Genomic DNA, 16,694 nt, shown 5'->3' on the forward strand with positions numbered 1-16,694 from the left:
TAAATTCAATATTTCTTCTGTTACCCAAGGATTTCTACTAGCCCTCGTCTTTTTACCTACTTGATCCTCTGCTGCCTTCACTACTTCATCCCTCAAAGCTACCCATTCTTCTTCTACTGTATTTCTTTCCCCCATTCCCGTCAATTGTTCCCTTATGCTCTCCCTGAAACTCTGTACAACCTCTGGTTCTTTCAGTTTATCCAGGTCCCATCTCCTTAAATTCCCACCTTTTTGCAGTTTCTTCAGTTTCAATCTACAGGTCACAACCAATAGATTGTGGTCAGAGTCCACATCTGCCCCTGGAAATGTCTTACAATTTAAAACCTGGTTCCTAAATCTCTGTCTTACCATTATATAATCTATCTGATACCTTTTAGTATCTCCAGGGTTCTTCCATGTATACAACCTTCTATCATGATTCTTAAACCAAGTATTAGCTATGATTAAGTTATGCTCTGTGCAAAATTCTACCAGGCGGCTTCCTCTTTCATTTCTTAGCCCCAATCCATATTCACCTACTACGTTTCCTTCTCTCCCTTTCCCTACACTCGAATTCCAGTCACCCATGACTATTAAATTTTCGTCTCCCTTCACTATCTGAATAATTTCTTTTATTTCATCATACATTTCTTCAATTTCTTCGTCATCTGCAGAGCTAGTTGGCATATAAACTTGTACTACTGTAGTAGGTGTGGGCTTCGTATCTATCTTGGCCACAATAATGCGTTCACTAAGCTGTTTGTAGTAGCTTACCCGCGTTCCTATTTTCCTATTCATTATTAAACCTACTCCTGCATTACCCCTATTTGACTTTGTGTTTATAACCCTGTAGTCACCTGACCAGAAGTCTTGTTCCTCCTGCCACCGAACTTCACTAATTCCCACTATATCTAACTGTAACCTATCCATTTCTCTTTTCAAATTTTCTAACCTACCTGCCCGATTAAGGGACCTGACATTCCACGCTCCGATCCGTAGAACGCCAGTTTTCTTTCTCCTGATAACGACATCCTCAAGTAGTCCCCGCCCGGAGATCCGAATGGGGGACTATTTTACCTCCGGAATATTTTACCCAAGAGGACGCCATCATCATTTAATCATACAGTAAAGCTGCATGCCCTCGGGAAAAATTACGGCCGTAGTTTCCCCTTGCTTTCAGCCGTTCGCAGTACCAGCACAGCAAGGCTGTTTTGGTTATTGTTACAAGGCCAGATCAGTCAATCATCCAGACTGTTGCCCTTGCAACTACTGAAAAGGCTGCTGCCCCTCTTCAGGAACCACACGTTTGTCTGGCCTCTCAACAGATACCCCTCCGTTGTGGTTGTACCTACGGTATGGCTATCTGTATCGCTGAGGCACGCAAGCCTCCCCACCAACGGCAAGGTCCATGGTTCATGGGGGGGGGGGGGGGGGGGGCTACCACCATACAGGTACATTAATGTATCGCCAACTTCTTCAGCTGAAATTTAAAAAAATTAAACATTCCCTCAAAAACAAAAGCTCACCAGGTTTTGATGGTGTTTCCAATAGAGTATTAAAGATTTGTTCCCAGATAATAAGCCTGGTCTTATCTGAAGTATGTAATGCATCACTAAATCGAGGTATTTTTCGAGTGTGTGTGAAATATGCTGTTGTTAAAGCCCTCTTTAACAAAGGTGATACGGGAGATTTCAGTAACTACTGACCTGTTTCACTGCTGACAGTGTTTTCCAAAATTTTTGAGAATGTGATGTACTCTATGATAGTATCTCACCTTAGCAACAATAATATCCTCAAAAAATCACAATTTGGGTTTCAGAAGAGTTTATCTACTGAGAACGCCTGTACATGTTCACTCCACCAGATTTTACAAGCATTAAATAATAAAATAGTCCTGGTTAGTATTTTCTGCGACCCATCTAAGGCATTTGACTGTGTGAATCACAGTATTCTCCTAAATAAATTGAAGTTTTATGGAATTGTTGGCATAGGCAACTAGTGGATAATTCCTCATATATGTGAATGATATTCAATGTAATATACAACAAGGAGAATTAGCACTTTTTGCAGATGGCACTAGTATTGTAATAAATCCCAGCATACATACAGAAACAGAACAAATAGTAAAGTTCTTAAAAGTATCATTAACTGGTTATCTGCAAATGATCTTAATCTGAATTTTAGGAAGACAGAACACACTCAGTTCTACACATGTAGGGATACTACACCAATGATAAGTGTAACACATGGTGAGGAAATAGTAAATAGCGTGGAAACTTCAAAATTATTCGGTATCCACATCATTGAGAATTTAAACAGGAAAAAGCACACTTTGGAAGTCCTAAAACAACTTACTTCAGCCACATTTGCACTTAGAATCACTGAAAATCTTGGGGAGAGACAAATCAGTAAGTTTGCATATTTTCATTCAATAAGGTCATATGAAATAATGTTCTGGGTAACTCGTCTTTAAGAAAGAAAGCCTTTGTTGCTGAAAAATGTGCTGTAAGAATAACATGTGGTGCTCACCCATTACCATCTTGTAGACATCTGTTTAAGGAGTTGGGCAATCTGACTACTGTTTCACAGTATATTTATTCCCTCATGAAGTTTGTTGTAAATAATCCACTACAGTTCAAAAAGAATGATGATGTACATAATTACACCACCAGAAGGAAAAAGAGATGTTCATTAGTTCACATTAAGGTTGTCTTTAACACAAAATTGGGTGCACAACGCTGTAACAAAAATTTTTGATCACTTACCCAGTGATACAATATGTCTGACATGCAGCAAAGTAAAATTTGAAAATAAACTGAGGCAGTTACTCGTTGACTACTACTCATATTCTGTAGGGGAATCTCTATTGTAATGTGTAAAACATGGTGGGTGGGAATTACTAACTCACCTCTGTATATCCTTTTCAAAAAACTTTGAAATGTTCAGCATGTTCAACTAACTTACTCCACAAAGATGACATGCCGAACTGCAGACAGGCACAATGAAAAGACACTTGCACGTTAGCTTTTGGCCGAAGTCTTTGTCTGGAAAGGACACACACACACACACACACACACACACACACACACACAAAGCAAGCATATCTCATGCACACTACTACCATCTCCGGCAGCTCAGACCACAATGCATTCTGGCAGCTCAGACCACAATGCATTCTGGTCCGAGCTGCTGGAGATGGCAGTCATGTGAGTGTGAAGTTTGTTTGCTTCTGTGAATGAATATGTGTGTGTGTGTGTGTGTGTGTGTGTGTGTGTGTGTGCGTGTGTGTGTCCTTTACTGATAAAGGCTTTGGCCAAAAGCTAATGTGCAAGTGTTTTTTTGTTATGCCAGTCTGCAGCTCAATGTGTCATCTTCACAGCAAGTAGCAATCTATCTTTCCCTTTTATTGTTGATATTCTAACCTGGATTTTCCATTATTTAACTAACTAAAACCTTCAAAAAAGTTGACAGTGTGGATGTAGAGTTCTTCCGCAGTAAACAGCCACACGAAATTGTTCCCAGGTCTGTATATTTATACCAGTTGTCTTCATGATGTATTTCAGCTATCCATAAAGCCTACTGCCACAGAATAATTCACCATAAAGGATTCAGTGTGGAAGTCCCTGGCATCACTTGTACAGTGAACACTGTCTAACTGTCTCAGTTAATGAGAATTGCCTCAATACCATTTAGATGCACTTCTTGAGAACCACAGTGTTGGGCACATAGTCCTCCCACTTAATGTTCAAGATGCATCATTTTTTGCTGGTGGAGCACTCGTGCTTTTTGATATCACGATGATAGTGTGACCAAGTTTCACAGCCATACAGGAGCATGAAAATGACAACACCTCTGTACACCATGAGTTTGGTATGCAGCTTTAGGTATTTATTCATAAAGAAAGACTGTGAATTAACTGACCGAATGCCACATGGGCAGCCCCAATCCTTCGATCAGCATCCTGTTCACAAGTTCATTGTTTAAACAAGGTGCTTCCAAGGCATGGAAAGTGATGAATCTGCTCCACTGCTGTGTCTAAGATGGAGATGTTGAACTCAGAATGAGCTAATCCTGGGGCAGGCTTTGCAAGTACCTTCATTTTTTTCCCACACTGTTGGTAAGACCAAAGCAATCACATGCAGTTTTAAAGCAGTTGACTGACTGTTGTAACTCTGCAGAAAGGGCACCCATACATCATGGGGGGAGGGTCAGCCTGACCCCTCCTCCTGCCCACCCCCCTCCCCCCCAGCTCTCACGGAAAGAAAAAAATATAGTGTTGTCAGATGTTTTTCTTTCAAGAAAATAATTAAAAAGTCGATATTATACAGGTTTTTAACATGGTTGGAAATGAAACTTTTATTTATGGCTACTTAAAAGTTTTCTTTTGTCTTCCAAAACATGAAAAATACTTCAGACCCCAGATATAGGTCTCCCTCTACGAACTACTGTATGGGCACTCTCGCTTTCCAAGTGTTGGAGAAGGAGATGAGGTGTCACCAGCATACTGTAGTTCTGTCACATGGGTAACAGGGGTATGTCTTTGTGAATGAAGTCTTGCCAGATTGAAGAGACCTCCATAAAAATGAAACTTAATGTGGTTGTTTGGAGATGATTCATACAGCATGACAGACATGTATAGGGCAAAGAGTATAGAAGCTAGTACACTGCCTTCATTCAAACTCTGAGTGATGGGAACGAATTCAAGGCAGATTTACTGTGGAGAATCTACCCAGACATGCCATCATTAAGAGCTTGAACCAACTCCACATAGCCTTCAGGACATCCAAAGTGTTCCAGTACTTTCCACGAGGCATATTTAGGACTTGAATCAAAAGCTTTTTTCTGGTCACTGAAAACAAAATATACAAGCTTCTGTTACTCTCTGCATAGCTCCTGGAGTTCTCTAGAATGGAAGATCATATCTTTTGTTGTGCCTGTGGATGTTCGGAAACCCCACTACGAAATTCAGGCAAAATCTCGTCTGAAATAATTTGGAGCCAATTTCATAGAATTCTTGTGTGAATTTTACCTGCAATTGACAATACACCATGGTAGTTTCCACATGCACTACTATCACCTTTCTTGAGGATAATGATGATTGTAGCATTCTTCTAGCTATCAGGTACTTCTTCAGTTTCCCAAATTAAGATGAAGAGTGTAAAAAGAATAGTCTTCAAGGCTATATCTCCATTTTGCATCAATTCCTGTGGGATGTTGTCAGGACCAGAAGCCTTTCTTAGTCTTAGTTGACTGAGTGTTTTACCAGAGTCTCTGTATGTGGGTGTAACTGCCACCCATCATGATTGGAATTGTTGAGTAACAAACAATTTCTTTGTGAACATGTAACATCACAAAATATGATTTTAAGTTACTTACATTCTGCAGCAACAGCAGGTTCTGCACATGGTTCAGGTGACCCATACACAGTCTCTTCATCTTCGGACACACTTGCTGAAAGACAAAATTACAAAACATGTTGTAGTATGAAGTGTACAGAGGCTAAATACGGTATTTTCTAGTATGTTTAGAGGATGCTTAAATTACAAAATTAATAAATTAACCTGTTCAAAAAAAGCCACATAAAACAGAAATAGAAAAATTGCATTCTGCTTATTGGCTAATACTACATGATGTCTCTTGGAATAGGTGTTACCACCATTCACACTAGGAAAGTTTTCAGAAGTGGAGGAAGCTGCATATTTGTGAAAGACAATGTTGCAGCTTCACCACTGGATGTATGCAACTCTCACTCTACAGAAAGAGACATAGAATTGTCAGGTGTTGAAATGAAAGATATCAGTGTGAATGTAATACCAGTTTATAGATCTTCTTCGGGCAGCTTGTCGTCCTTTACAGTAATTTGACACCAGTGTTAGAAAAAGTGGTGAAAAGGAAGCCTTCAAGGGTCAAAATCTGTGGTGATTTCAATCTCAATTTCCTTACAGAAGGTGAAGATCATTGTAATTTTAAACATTTCATGAACTTTTGCAACCTTGATATGCAGTGTACATCCCCAACTAGGGTAACCAAATGAAGTAAGTGCTCTTGACCAAGTAGTTAGCAACAAGGTTGTTCTGTTAGGTCTGTAAATCTAGGATTTTCTGACCATAATGCATTGATTACACAGCCAGTCTTTCTGAGAAGTAAACATCAACCCAAAATAATGACAACACAAAGCAGAAATTTTTGTCAAAGCAATGTCCATTTTTTGTGCTATGTGCAGAGAGAAAACTGGGAGACTGCATACCACTCTCAAATAATAGATGAAAAATATGAAACCTTTTTAAACATTTCCTGTTACTATTTCAATTGCCATTTCCCCTTTAAAAACAAAAAATATTTGTAACAGAGTATCCTCCAACTGGATTACAACAGGTATTACAACCTCAGCAGAGAGGGAGAGAGAGCTCTTCTTCCTCAGCACGACTAATCTTGCCAAAGTGAACAATACACAACATCATTTATAAATGTGGTGAATACTGCTAAAAAAACTACACAGTAACACCTTTCTGAAATCTTCATATAATAAAAGCTAATCCATGTGGCAAATAATTAATGAAAGAATGGGCAGACGTGGGAATAATGTTAGTAACATTAAACTTAGAGTAAATGCAATGTTGATAACTAACCAAGAAAAGTAGCTCAAGAATTTAACTCATACTTTATTGAAACTGTAGAAAAATTAACAGAACATCTAAAAAGTAATTGCCTCCCTCAACCAGTCCTCAATACCTTCACCAAAACGATGTTTTTATTACCAAGATCAGGAGCAGAGATAGAAAATATAATTCATAGTAAAATAAAGAAAAAATCATCAGCAGGAGAAGACATGATCTCTTGCTTCCTTCTCCACCATTGCAGCAAACTTATTAGTACCACTGTCTCATGTAATACATACTTTTATTTTCAGACGCAGTATTCCCAAGAAAACTGAAAATAGCAAAGGTCATATTCATACATAAAAACGGATGTAAAGAAGATCCTAGCAACTACTGTCCAGTTGCAGTGCTGTCTGTATTCAGCAAAACATTTGAATATGCAATGGGTGCCACACACAAATCATTTATTACAAAAAACAACATTCTTTCTTCTGCTCAGTAAGGTTTCCAAGAAAATAAAGCCACCACTGGATTCTTATTGTACAAGGGGAACTACACATGGCTGGCTCAGCAGCTATGTGAAAGACCAAGCACAATATGTTGATATAAATTAAGTCAGTCAGGAATCCTAAATGGGGTGCACTCATCTACACAAGTCATAAAAAATGGTGTGGCACAGGGCTCTGTTCTAGGTCCCTTGTTATTTCTACTTAATACAAATGACTTTCCTTCCACCCTACCCACTAGCAAGGTATTTCTCTTCACCGATGAAACTAATATCCTTATATCAAATACAGATGAATCTCTTCAGTCAGCAGGTAATAGAAATACAACCCAACTAGACTCATGGCTTGCATCAAATAGATTACTCTTACATTTAAAAAAAATGGACAGTATGCCTAATCTTCCCCACCATTCACAACAGAACTCCCCATGTTCCAACAGTGAAACTAAGTGGCAACAATGTAGAATTTGTCAATGAATTCTTAGGGCATGACATAACTGATACATTCACATGGTAAAGCCACATTGACGTTATTAGTTCCAGGCTATGAAAAGTTTGTTTTGTGCTCCACTCAGTGAGGGACGAGCTAAATGCTAGCAGATTGACATGCATGTATTACACTCTTTTACATTTAGTACTATGCTACAAGAGAAATGTGTAAACTGCTGTTTAAACAATTAAACATACCGCCTCTCCTTAGCCAATATATATTTGAACTTGTCGGTTTTATTAAACAAAACATCAATAGATTGCCCAGGAATTTGGACATCACTATCATGAAACAAGGTCAAAGAACTGGTTAATACTCGTTTCCCATTCTACTCTGCTGCCCCCCCCCCCCCCCCCCAAATAGAAACATCAATACAAATACTATCACTCTTTCAGTGAGAGGATTATACAGCACTACAAACAGTACACAAAATGCATGTTTTACACTTACAGAAATTAAAGCGATTCAAAAAGCATTAAATGCAATCTTTCACATAAATAACGTCTCCATGATGAAAGCAGAAAAATGAAGTGTTTTAAACTGTATAGCAATACTGTTAAGTGTATGGGAATCAAACTCTACAACCATCTCCCAAAAGAAGTAGGAAGTATTAACAATCAACAAAATTTTTAAAAAACCTGCAGTACACTCCTAGCAAAGCATTGCTTTTACAGCATACAAGGCTTTCTTGAATGTGATATCTCATAAATTAAATTATATATTTTTATTATGTTTCGAAATGAAACTGTTTCATTAGAAATAATCTCTTGTCCATTAGTGAACTTTTGCTGTTTGGTTAGCAGCATTATTATTTGAACTTATTCTTACTCTGGTATTATTATGAATAATTATGTAATATATCTTTAGCGAGATGTACATACAAGAAACAGTGCTATGTCTGTATACATTGTGATATCATTTGTTTGAATTGTCCTATATTATTATGCACATTTCTGTACATTGAATGATTGAGTGGATCAATAAATATACAAATACAAATCTAGAAAATTGATTAACATTCATCCTCTTGTCAACAATGAGGTAACTAAACATAGCACAATTCACACAGGACAAGAATGGGGAAGGAATGTGATTATCCCTTTTCAAATGTACCATTTACATAACTGCCTTACATGATTTATGCAAACTATGGAAAAGATAAATTGAGATGGGCACATGTCAGTTTTTAATTCAGTTACACTTGAATTTGAATCTGTATCTTAACCATTGTGCCACCTCATTTGGTACCATACTTTATCCAGCAAAACAGATGACAGAGTTGAAGAAAAGTGGGACTACTAGAAGGTTCTGACAGAAACAAAAAGAAAGTGGGACAAAAAATGAACAACAAACAACAAAAGGTGAAATATGTGATAACTGACATCCTTGGAAGTCAAAATGAAGACATATGAGAGAAAGCAATGAAGAAAAAGAGGAAGTGGTGATGACGCTTGGTTTGTGGGGCACTCAACTGCGCGGTTATCAGTGCCCATACAAAGTTCCAACCTTTGCTCAGACCATTCTCTCCATTTTAATGAATGATGATGAAACGATGAGGACAACACAAACACCCAGTCATCTCGAGGCAGGTGAAAAATCCCTGACACCGCCGGGAATCGAACCTGGGACCCCGTGCTCGGGAAGCAAGAACGCAACCGCGAGACCACGAGCTGCGGAAAAAAAGAGGAAGTAGTAACAAATGCAGACAAGACTGGACTGTGGGAGGTGTAAGTGAAGACAGAGATCCAACAACATGAGCTACTACCGTAATTTGTGGTCCGGTGGATAGTGGAAACCAAAAATGTGTTACACCTAGGTTCATTGACACACTGCTGGCATACTGATGGCAACTAGAAGGATACACATAGTCCAAGTGGCAGAGCAAGCACCAAGGTCACAGTTATTGTATTAAGGGGCATTCTCTATTATAGGATAATATGTAGGCTCTATTTTGTGTGTAGATACACTACCCCTCTCCATTTATCTTTATTAGTGGCTTCATAGTAGTTATGTCAACTTGCTAAAGCTAAATAATGGTTTCATAGCAGCTGCCATATTATTTAACTTAAAAATACAGTTTTCTTTCAGTAAATAAATCTTACTGGTTATGAAGGCAGAGCAGGTAATGGCAGAAGACCACATTAGATAATTTTCGAAGTGAGAGTTGATAATCATACAGTGATAAAAAGCACTTGAGGGGTGGGGATAGGAGTGTTCAGAAGTCTGATCAGGAGGGTTAAGATGCTGTAAGGGAAGCAAAAGCTATTGTAGGGGACATAACACAACATGATATTAGCTTTACATTGGAGTGTTAACTTCAGAGAAATCTGCATCAGAGTATTACACCATTGAACTTTCACTCTTTCTTATCATTAACTAATTAAATGAAGATTAACAAAAACACATTCCTCGTCTGATACAGAACTGATGCTGAAGAAGTGGTCTCCTGAATCTGAAGATGTGTTGGCTGCAATTATTCTTCTCCAGTTATCTCTGTTTCCTATTGACCTCTTCATTTCCTCATATGAGCCTTCTCCTACATCAATCTCTGATCTGTCTAGAGTATTGGAGTCTAGGTCTTACTTTTTATCTCTTGCCTTGAATCATTCCTTCGATTACACTAACTAAAGAAACTAGTGGCTCAATACAGATGGCCAAGTAATTGACTTTTTTTATCCTGTTGATAATAGAGATCTTCTGTCACCAAGTCTTCTACAAATTCTTCATTTATGATTTTTTTTTCTGTTCAGAAAATCTTTCCCATCTTGCTCCAGGATCAAATTTCAAATGCCTCCAGAAATTCCTTGTCACATGCACCAATAGTGCATACTTCTGAGCCATATGAGGCCAGACTCCACACTAAGATCTAAAATAAGTCTGTTTTCATTCAATCTCCACATTTATGTTCCTTTATATAACAACATTTTTCTTTAATACACTGCCTATGTGTGTGCAATTCTACTCTCTATATTGGCTGAACTTCTTCCTGTATGCAAGCCTCTTGTACTTCATATATTTCAATACCAGAAGAAGGATTAGAGGATCAGCCATAGTCTTCATTAACATTTTTCAGTTCACATTCTGAAAAGCTTTTTCTTGATCAGTGAATGCAATAAATAGATGTTTTCATACAGCCAGTGTTTTGTCTTTAACCTGTTGTAACATTAAGATGGCTTCCCCTGTACTTCTGTTCTGCCTAAAATCTAACTGGTTTTCAGCTAAGTTCTATTAAATTGTATTGCTTATTTGATTACGGATTATTCTTTTTAATATTTTGGACTCATCTATTACTTATAGAATTTTTTGTTAAAATCTGGAAGTTCATGGGCATGTATGATTTAGATATATGTTTTAGTAGCTTGATAGGATCTCCACAAACTGAAAATTACGGAATGTCCATGGTGCAGCTTATAGATCCTGATAGGACCCCTAAAAATTGAAAACTAAGGAATATCCATGGAGCTATGTCAATGAGATTCATTATGGTTTAATGCTGCAAAATTTTTGAAAGCATGATTCTGATTTTTAAAAGACATTCTAATAAAACTCACTGAAAAACCACGATGTACACAAATCACACTTATCACAACTAGCTTCATTTGTTAGCATTACTGTGAAAGATTACCCAGGACGATTGCACAATATTTCATAAGGTGATAATATTATCACTTACATCAAGCAAAATAGTTTGCATCAAGTCACAATTGCAGAAATTTAACTGTTTAAATGTTGAAGTTTAAATCGCTGTTTACTTCCCTTTCTGGTTCAAGTCAAATAGATTTGAAAAACCATGCTTATTAACTAAAAACATTCATTTTCTTTCATGTAACTTCACTACCCTGAAGATATGTTTTACACAGGTGACTCAATACTGTGGGCTTAGATCACTGTCAAGTAACACTGAAAAGAAGAGTAAGGTTTAATGCTCCTGAAGAACAAGGTCACACAAATAGTACAAAATCTTTCACATCATCATTACTAAAATGCCACTCATCTACGAAAGTCCAAAGGAAATAGCCTCAGTAACTGTAAATGGTTTCTGAGACAACAGGTGCTGCTGAAAGCACCAGAAGTGTTAGCCTAGTAGCAAAAATTTCTCATGCATCATATGGAATAGTGTGTCATACACTGTGTAAAAAATGGTATGCTTCCATGTACTTGCATGCCAATTGAATGATGACACTGATGCAGTAAGTTCCTTTTGGAGATGAAAATAGCTTATCCCCCTACCAATTTACTGTGTGTCTCCATGTTGCACGAACATGGGCTCAGCAAATATATCAAGATGAGCGACTGCAGCTATTATGCCTGTAGCGTGTTCACATTCTGCACAAAATCTCATTGTATCATCGATACAAAAGTTCAGTTTGATTCATAAATGGATTACGTGATATAGCAGATGAAACATGATTGGATGCCATTATTTTTCATTACAAAACAATCCTCCGAGTTAAGATGGCACAGAATTTAGCAGAATTAGATTTTGGGAAATTTCCCACGTGTATTAAAGATGCAAAAATTTCTGTGTCTGGTTGTCTATAAATGAGCAGGTGTATGTTAAAGTAACTTTACTGTCCAATTTAGCAGTAACTGAAATGAAAAAAAAAGTGCAAGTATTCCAGAAAGCACTGTAATTTACATGTGAATAATATTTTTGTATGTTCCAATAGTTGTTTCTTATTTTAATATTTTGAGGTACTTTTTGGGTGACGTGTAGTGGACAGAGTTTTCAGGAACATCAACATTACAGCAAGTGCTGCATGGAGCTATCAATGCTGTATGAAATCCTGAGGAGGAACTCTAAGTACTTCATTCCAATGTATTTCCGTACACATCAAAGACAACAATTACATAAACATTGAACATAAAAAGTTGCTAACAGTTATTACCAAATGAGTATAAGTCAAAGTTATATTTATGAAAGAACAATACACTGTAAATAATCACATGGTTGTCTGCAAAAAATGGAAGTGTTAATATGATACACTAATTATTTGATTCAAACAAGAAAAGAAGAAAAATATAAATAATTGGAAATCTGAATGATTCAACTAGTATATGGTCTAACATTCAAAGATTGCAGAAGGAGACATCAAATTATAGCAATTTTGCATCTCATAATTTTAGTCATGTCCATGACACTCAGCGACAGCTTTCAGAGTACATAACGAGTTATACTTATTCAGTGTGACTTCAGCTGCCTCTAGTTATTTATGTATGCATGGAATCATATGCTTAATTTACAACTTACTAATAAGTGTATTACTCAATGTAACTCTCTTCCCAGGACACTTACAACATTCAGTATCATTGTTCACATAACGATCGGAGATGATAATCTTCAGGAGAGAAGTTAATACATGCAACTAAGTACCTGTCCACAAAATGGACACCTTTCCACTTTTTTTAGACTCTTCTGCAAATGCTTTTGAAAAATTCTATAAAATCTCCTAAATTTAATTAAGAAACTTGGAAAAAGCTTATTTTTGCCACCAGCTGTACAATTTTATGGTTACTCTCTACCATTCTCTTCAAGGAGGAAACTGAGGTTTAAAAAAGCAACTACAGAATATACAGAAGTGTCATAGCAAATGGTAGATTTTAAAAAGGTCATTTTCAAATCATAATACTTACACATTGCACATCAGTATAGATAAAAAACACATTTTCATCATGTGTGAGTCATAAAAATGTAGAACATATGTAACCATTATAACAGTATGCCTTAACACAATCCACATAAACATGCTGTGCCTTGGCACAATTACAGTGGTGCACATTTGGTGATAGCTCCACAATTAATAAGTGGCACATTACAACTGTCAAAGGTATAAATACTGTGTGATTGTCAAAGAGATCTAGTTGAAACACATACATAGTATCAATGTCAAAAAAGGTTACAAATGTTCTTTGATCTAGCCAAAGATTACAGCAACAGACACAAAAATAACATGGAGTCTTTTTTCTGAATAATAGCATAAATACATAACCTGTTGCAATGTGTTATATCGACTTCACTGCTACATAAATTAAAAAGAAGGTATTATGTGCACTAAAAATTGTAAAAGAAATCAATTCAAAAGATTGTAATGGAGTAGAACATTAAAAACTCTCATACTATGTGGTAACTGACACATGAAGTTATTATGTATGCATTATGTTGCTAATGGAGTAGAACATTAAAAACTGTTGTATTATGTGGTAACTGACAGATGAAGTTGTTATGTATGTTTTATCGCATAGTATAACAGTTTTTAATGTTCTACTCCATTACAGTCCTTTGAATTTATCTCTTTCACAATGTTTAGTGTGCATAAATGCGTTCTTTTTAATTTCTATACTAGTAAAGACGATATAAAACATTATAACAGGGTATATATTTGTGTTGTTATTTAGAGAAAGGACACCATGTTATTTCTGTTGCTGTAATCTTTGGCTATACCAAAGAACATCTGTAACCTTTCAGACATTCATACTGTGTGTGTGGGCATCGACTTTATCTCTTTGATGATCACATAATATTTGTACCTTTGATTGTTACAATGCATCAATTATTAAGTATGGAGTTATCACAAAAATGTATACTACTGTAATTGTGCCAAGGCACACCATGTTTTTATGGGCTGTGTTAAGGCATACTATTATGACAGTTATGTATGTACTATATTTGTATGCTTCATATATGATGGAAATGTATGGCTGATCCATTGGCGTACAATGTGTAAGTATTATTGTTCGAAAACAACTTTTTGAATTCCTCCATTCATTATGATGCTTATGTGTATTCTATAATCCTTAACATAAAACTGGAAACTCTGAACCACATGTATTATGTTTCTATGAACAGCCCAAAATGCGCAAGTATCTTTCATTACCAAAAAAACTTATTTATTCTGAAAATAAGCAAACTTTTGAGCATTTTGTGTGTGTGTGTGTGTGTGTGTGTGTGTGTGTGTGTGTGTGTGTGCAAAAATACACATAAATTTTACCAACTAAATCAATAATATAGCTATGTTATGAATTATTCAGGAGTAAAGGAGGCGATTCATCGAAAGGCAGAAGCAATCCATCGTCAAAAGGTACATGAACAAATGGTGCAGAGCTTTGCTAGCTTTCAAAATGAACTTCCTTTTTCAAGCTTCTAAGAAAGAAACACACACACACACACACACACACACACACACGCGCGCGCGCGCACGCACATACACACATGTGCACGCACATATGCACACACCTATCTCTCTACATTGTGTTCAGTCAACTGCCAGCTCTTTCCTGGCCCACAGTCAGTGTGCTGGGGTCAGGTGAGGGCACAGGATGGGGTGGGGTGGGGTGGCGTAAGGTGAGGGTGGAGAGAGGCGGAAGTCAGGGAAGGGGTTGGGGGAAAGTGTGTAGCAGCTCGTGGGAGAGTGGGGAGCAGTCTGTGGGCTAGCTAGGGGTGCAGATAGAGGGGACAGGTGGCAAACAGCTGGGCACATGATTTCACAGACTAGGGGGCTCCCATCTGCACAGCTCACAAAAGCTGCTGGTGGTGGTGGTGGTGGTGCTGGTGGTGGTGGGGAGGAGGATCCAGATGGCAAGGGTTGTGAAGTAGCTATTGAAATATTGCATGTCGTGCCCTGGCGCCTATGCTGCTGCCAGCCCGCCCCGATGGGGAATTGAAATACAATTTAAAAAAAATAAAAAATAAAATAAAATAAAAAAAAAATAAAAAAAATAAAAAAAAGAAAGTCGTGCCCTGCTGTATGTTGTGCCACTCAGTGGTCCACCTTGCGTTTGGCAAAAGTCTGGCTGTGGCCATTTATTTTAGTTGGCAGTTGGTTGTTTGTTATACCAATGTAAAATGCTGTGCAGTCAATGCAGCACAGCTGGTATACAACATGGCTGCTTTCACAGGTGGCCCAGCTTTTGAAGGTGTAGGATAAGCTTGTGATGGGGCTGGAATTGGTGGTTCTAGGTTGATGGACTGGGCAGGTCTTGTATCTGGGTCTTCCACAAGGCTACGACCCCTGTGGCAGGGGATTTGGGGTGGGAGTGGCATAGGGATGGACTAGGATGTTGTGGATGTTGGGTGAGTGGTGGAACACCACTTTGGGAAGGGATGAAAGTATTTTGGGGTAGGATATCCCTTATATCAGGGCATCATGATAGATAATCAAAGCCCTGATGAAGGTCGTGGTTCAGTTGTTCCAGTCCCAGATGGTATACTGGGTGATTTGGGGGGTTGGGGGGTGGAGGTGAGACTTCTTTGTGGTTAGTTCTTGGAATGGATGTGAGGATCAGGTGTGTGTGGGGATATGGCGTTGGAGACCTGTTTGTAAGTTAGGTGTGGAGGGTAATGCCTATCTGTGAAGGCCTTTGTGAGGCCTTCAGCATACTGGGTGAGGGAGTTCTTATCACTGCAGATTTTTCTACCACGGGTGGCCAGGTTGTATAGGAGGGACTTTGTGGTGTTGAAGGGGTGGTATCTGTCAGGTACTGTTGATGATTGGTGGATTTGATGTGGACCGAGCTGTTGATGGAGCCATGTGAGAGGAGGAGATTGACATCTAGGAAGGTGGCCTGGTGGGTGGAGGAGGACCAGGTGAAGTGGATCAGACAGAAGGTGTTGAGGTTTTGGAGGAATGAGGATAAGGTGTCCTCGCCTTGGGTTAATATTATAAAAATGTCATCAATAACCCTGAAACAGGCCAGGAGTTTGGGGTTTTGGGAAGCTAGGGATGTTTCCTGCATGTGGCCCATGAAAAGGCTGGCATACAAGGGTGCTATTCGGATGCCCATGGTTGTGTCACGAATGTGTTTGTATACCTTCCCTTCAAAGGTGAAGTTGTTATGAGTTAGGATGTTGCTGGTTAGGTGTACGAGGAATGAAGTGGTGGGTTTGGAATTTGCAGGGCACTGCACACGTACGTGTGTGTGTGTGTGTGTGTGTGTGTGTGTGTGTGTGTATACCCTGCCCCAGAACCCCTGCCCAATTTGTGTCAGCTAGTTGTGGGTTGCTATCTCACAACCTGGTCTGTGGAAACATTTGCCCAGCTGTCTACCACCTGCCACCTCTACCTGCATCCCTCGATAGCCCACAGATAGCTCCCCACTCTCCGACGAGCCACTAGATGCTTCC

The 16,694-nt window shown here is 38.3% G+C and overlaps 1 protein-coding gene across 1 annotated transcript in view; it reads right to left on the reverse strand.

The window, feature by feature from the left end:
* LOC126248840 (uncharacterized) overlaps window positions 1-16,694 on the reverse strand; it is a 413,487-nt gene that overhangs the window by 157,411 nt on the left and 239,382 nt on the right. Inside the window, exon 8 of the mRNA XM_049950258.1 lies at window positions 5,356-5,430. Within this exon, the coding sequence (XP_049806215.1) occupies window positions 5,356-5,430 (75 nt within the window). The remainder of the gene's footprint in view (window positions 1-5,355; window positions 5,431-16,694) is intronic.

This window comes from Schistocerca nitens, chromosome 3 (genome assembly GCF_023898315.1).
Source record: "Schistocerca nitens isolate TAMUIC-IGC-003100 chromosome 3, iqSchNite1.1, whole genome shotgun sequence".
In the NCBI taxonomy this organism is placed as follows: domain Eukaryota; kingdom Metazoa; phylum Arthropoda; class Insecta; order Orthoptera; family Acrididae; genus Schistocerca; species Schistocerca nitens.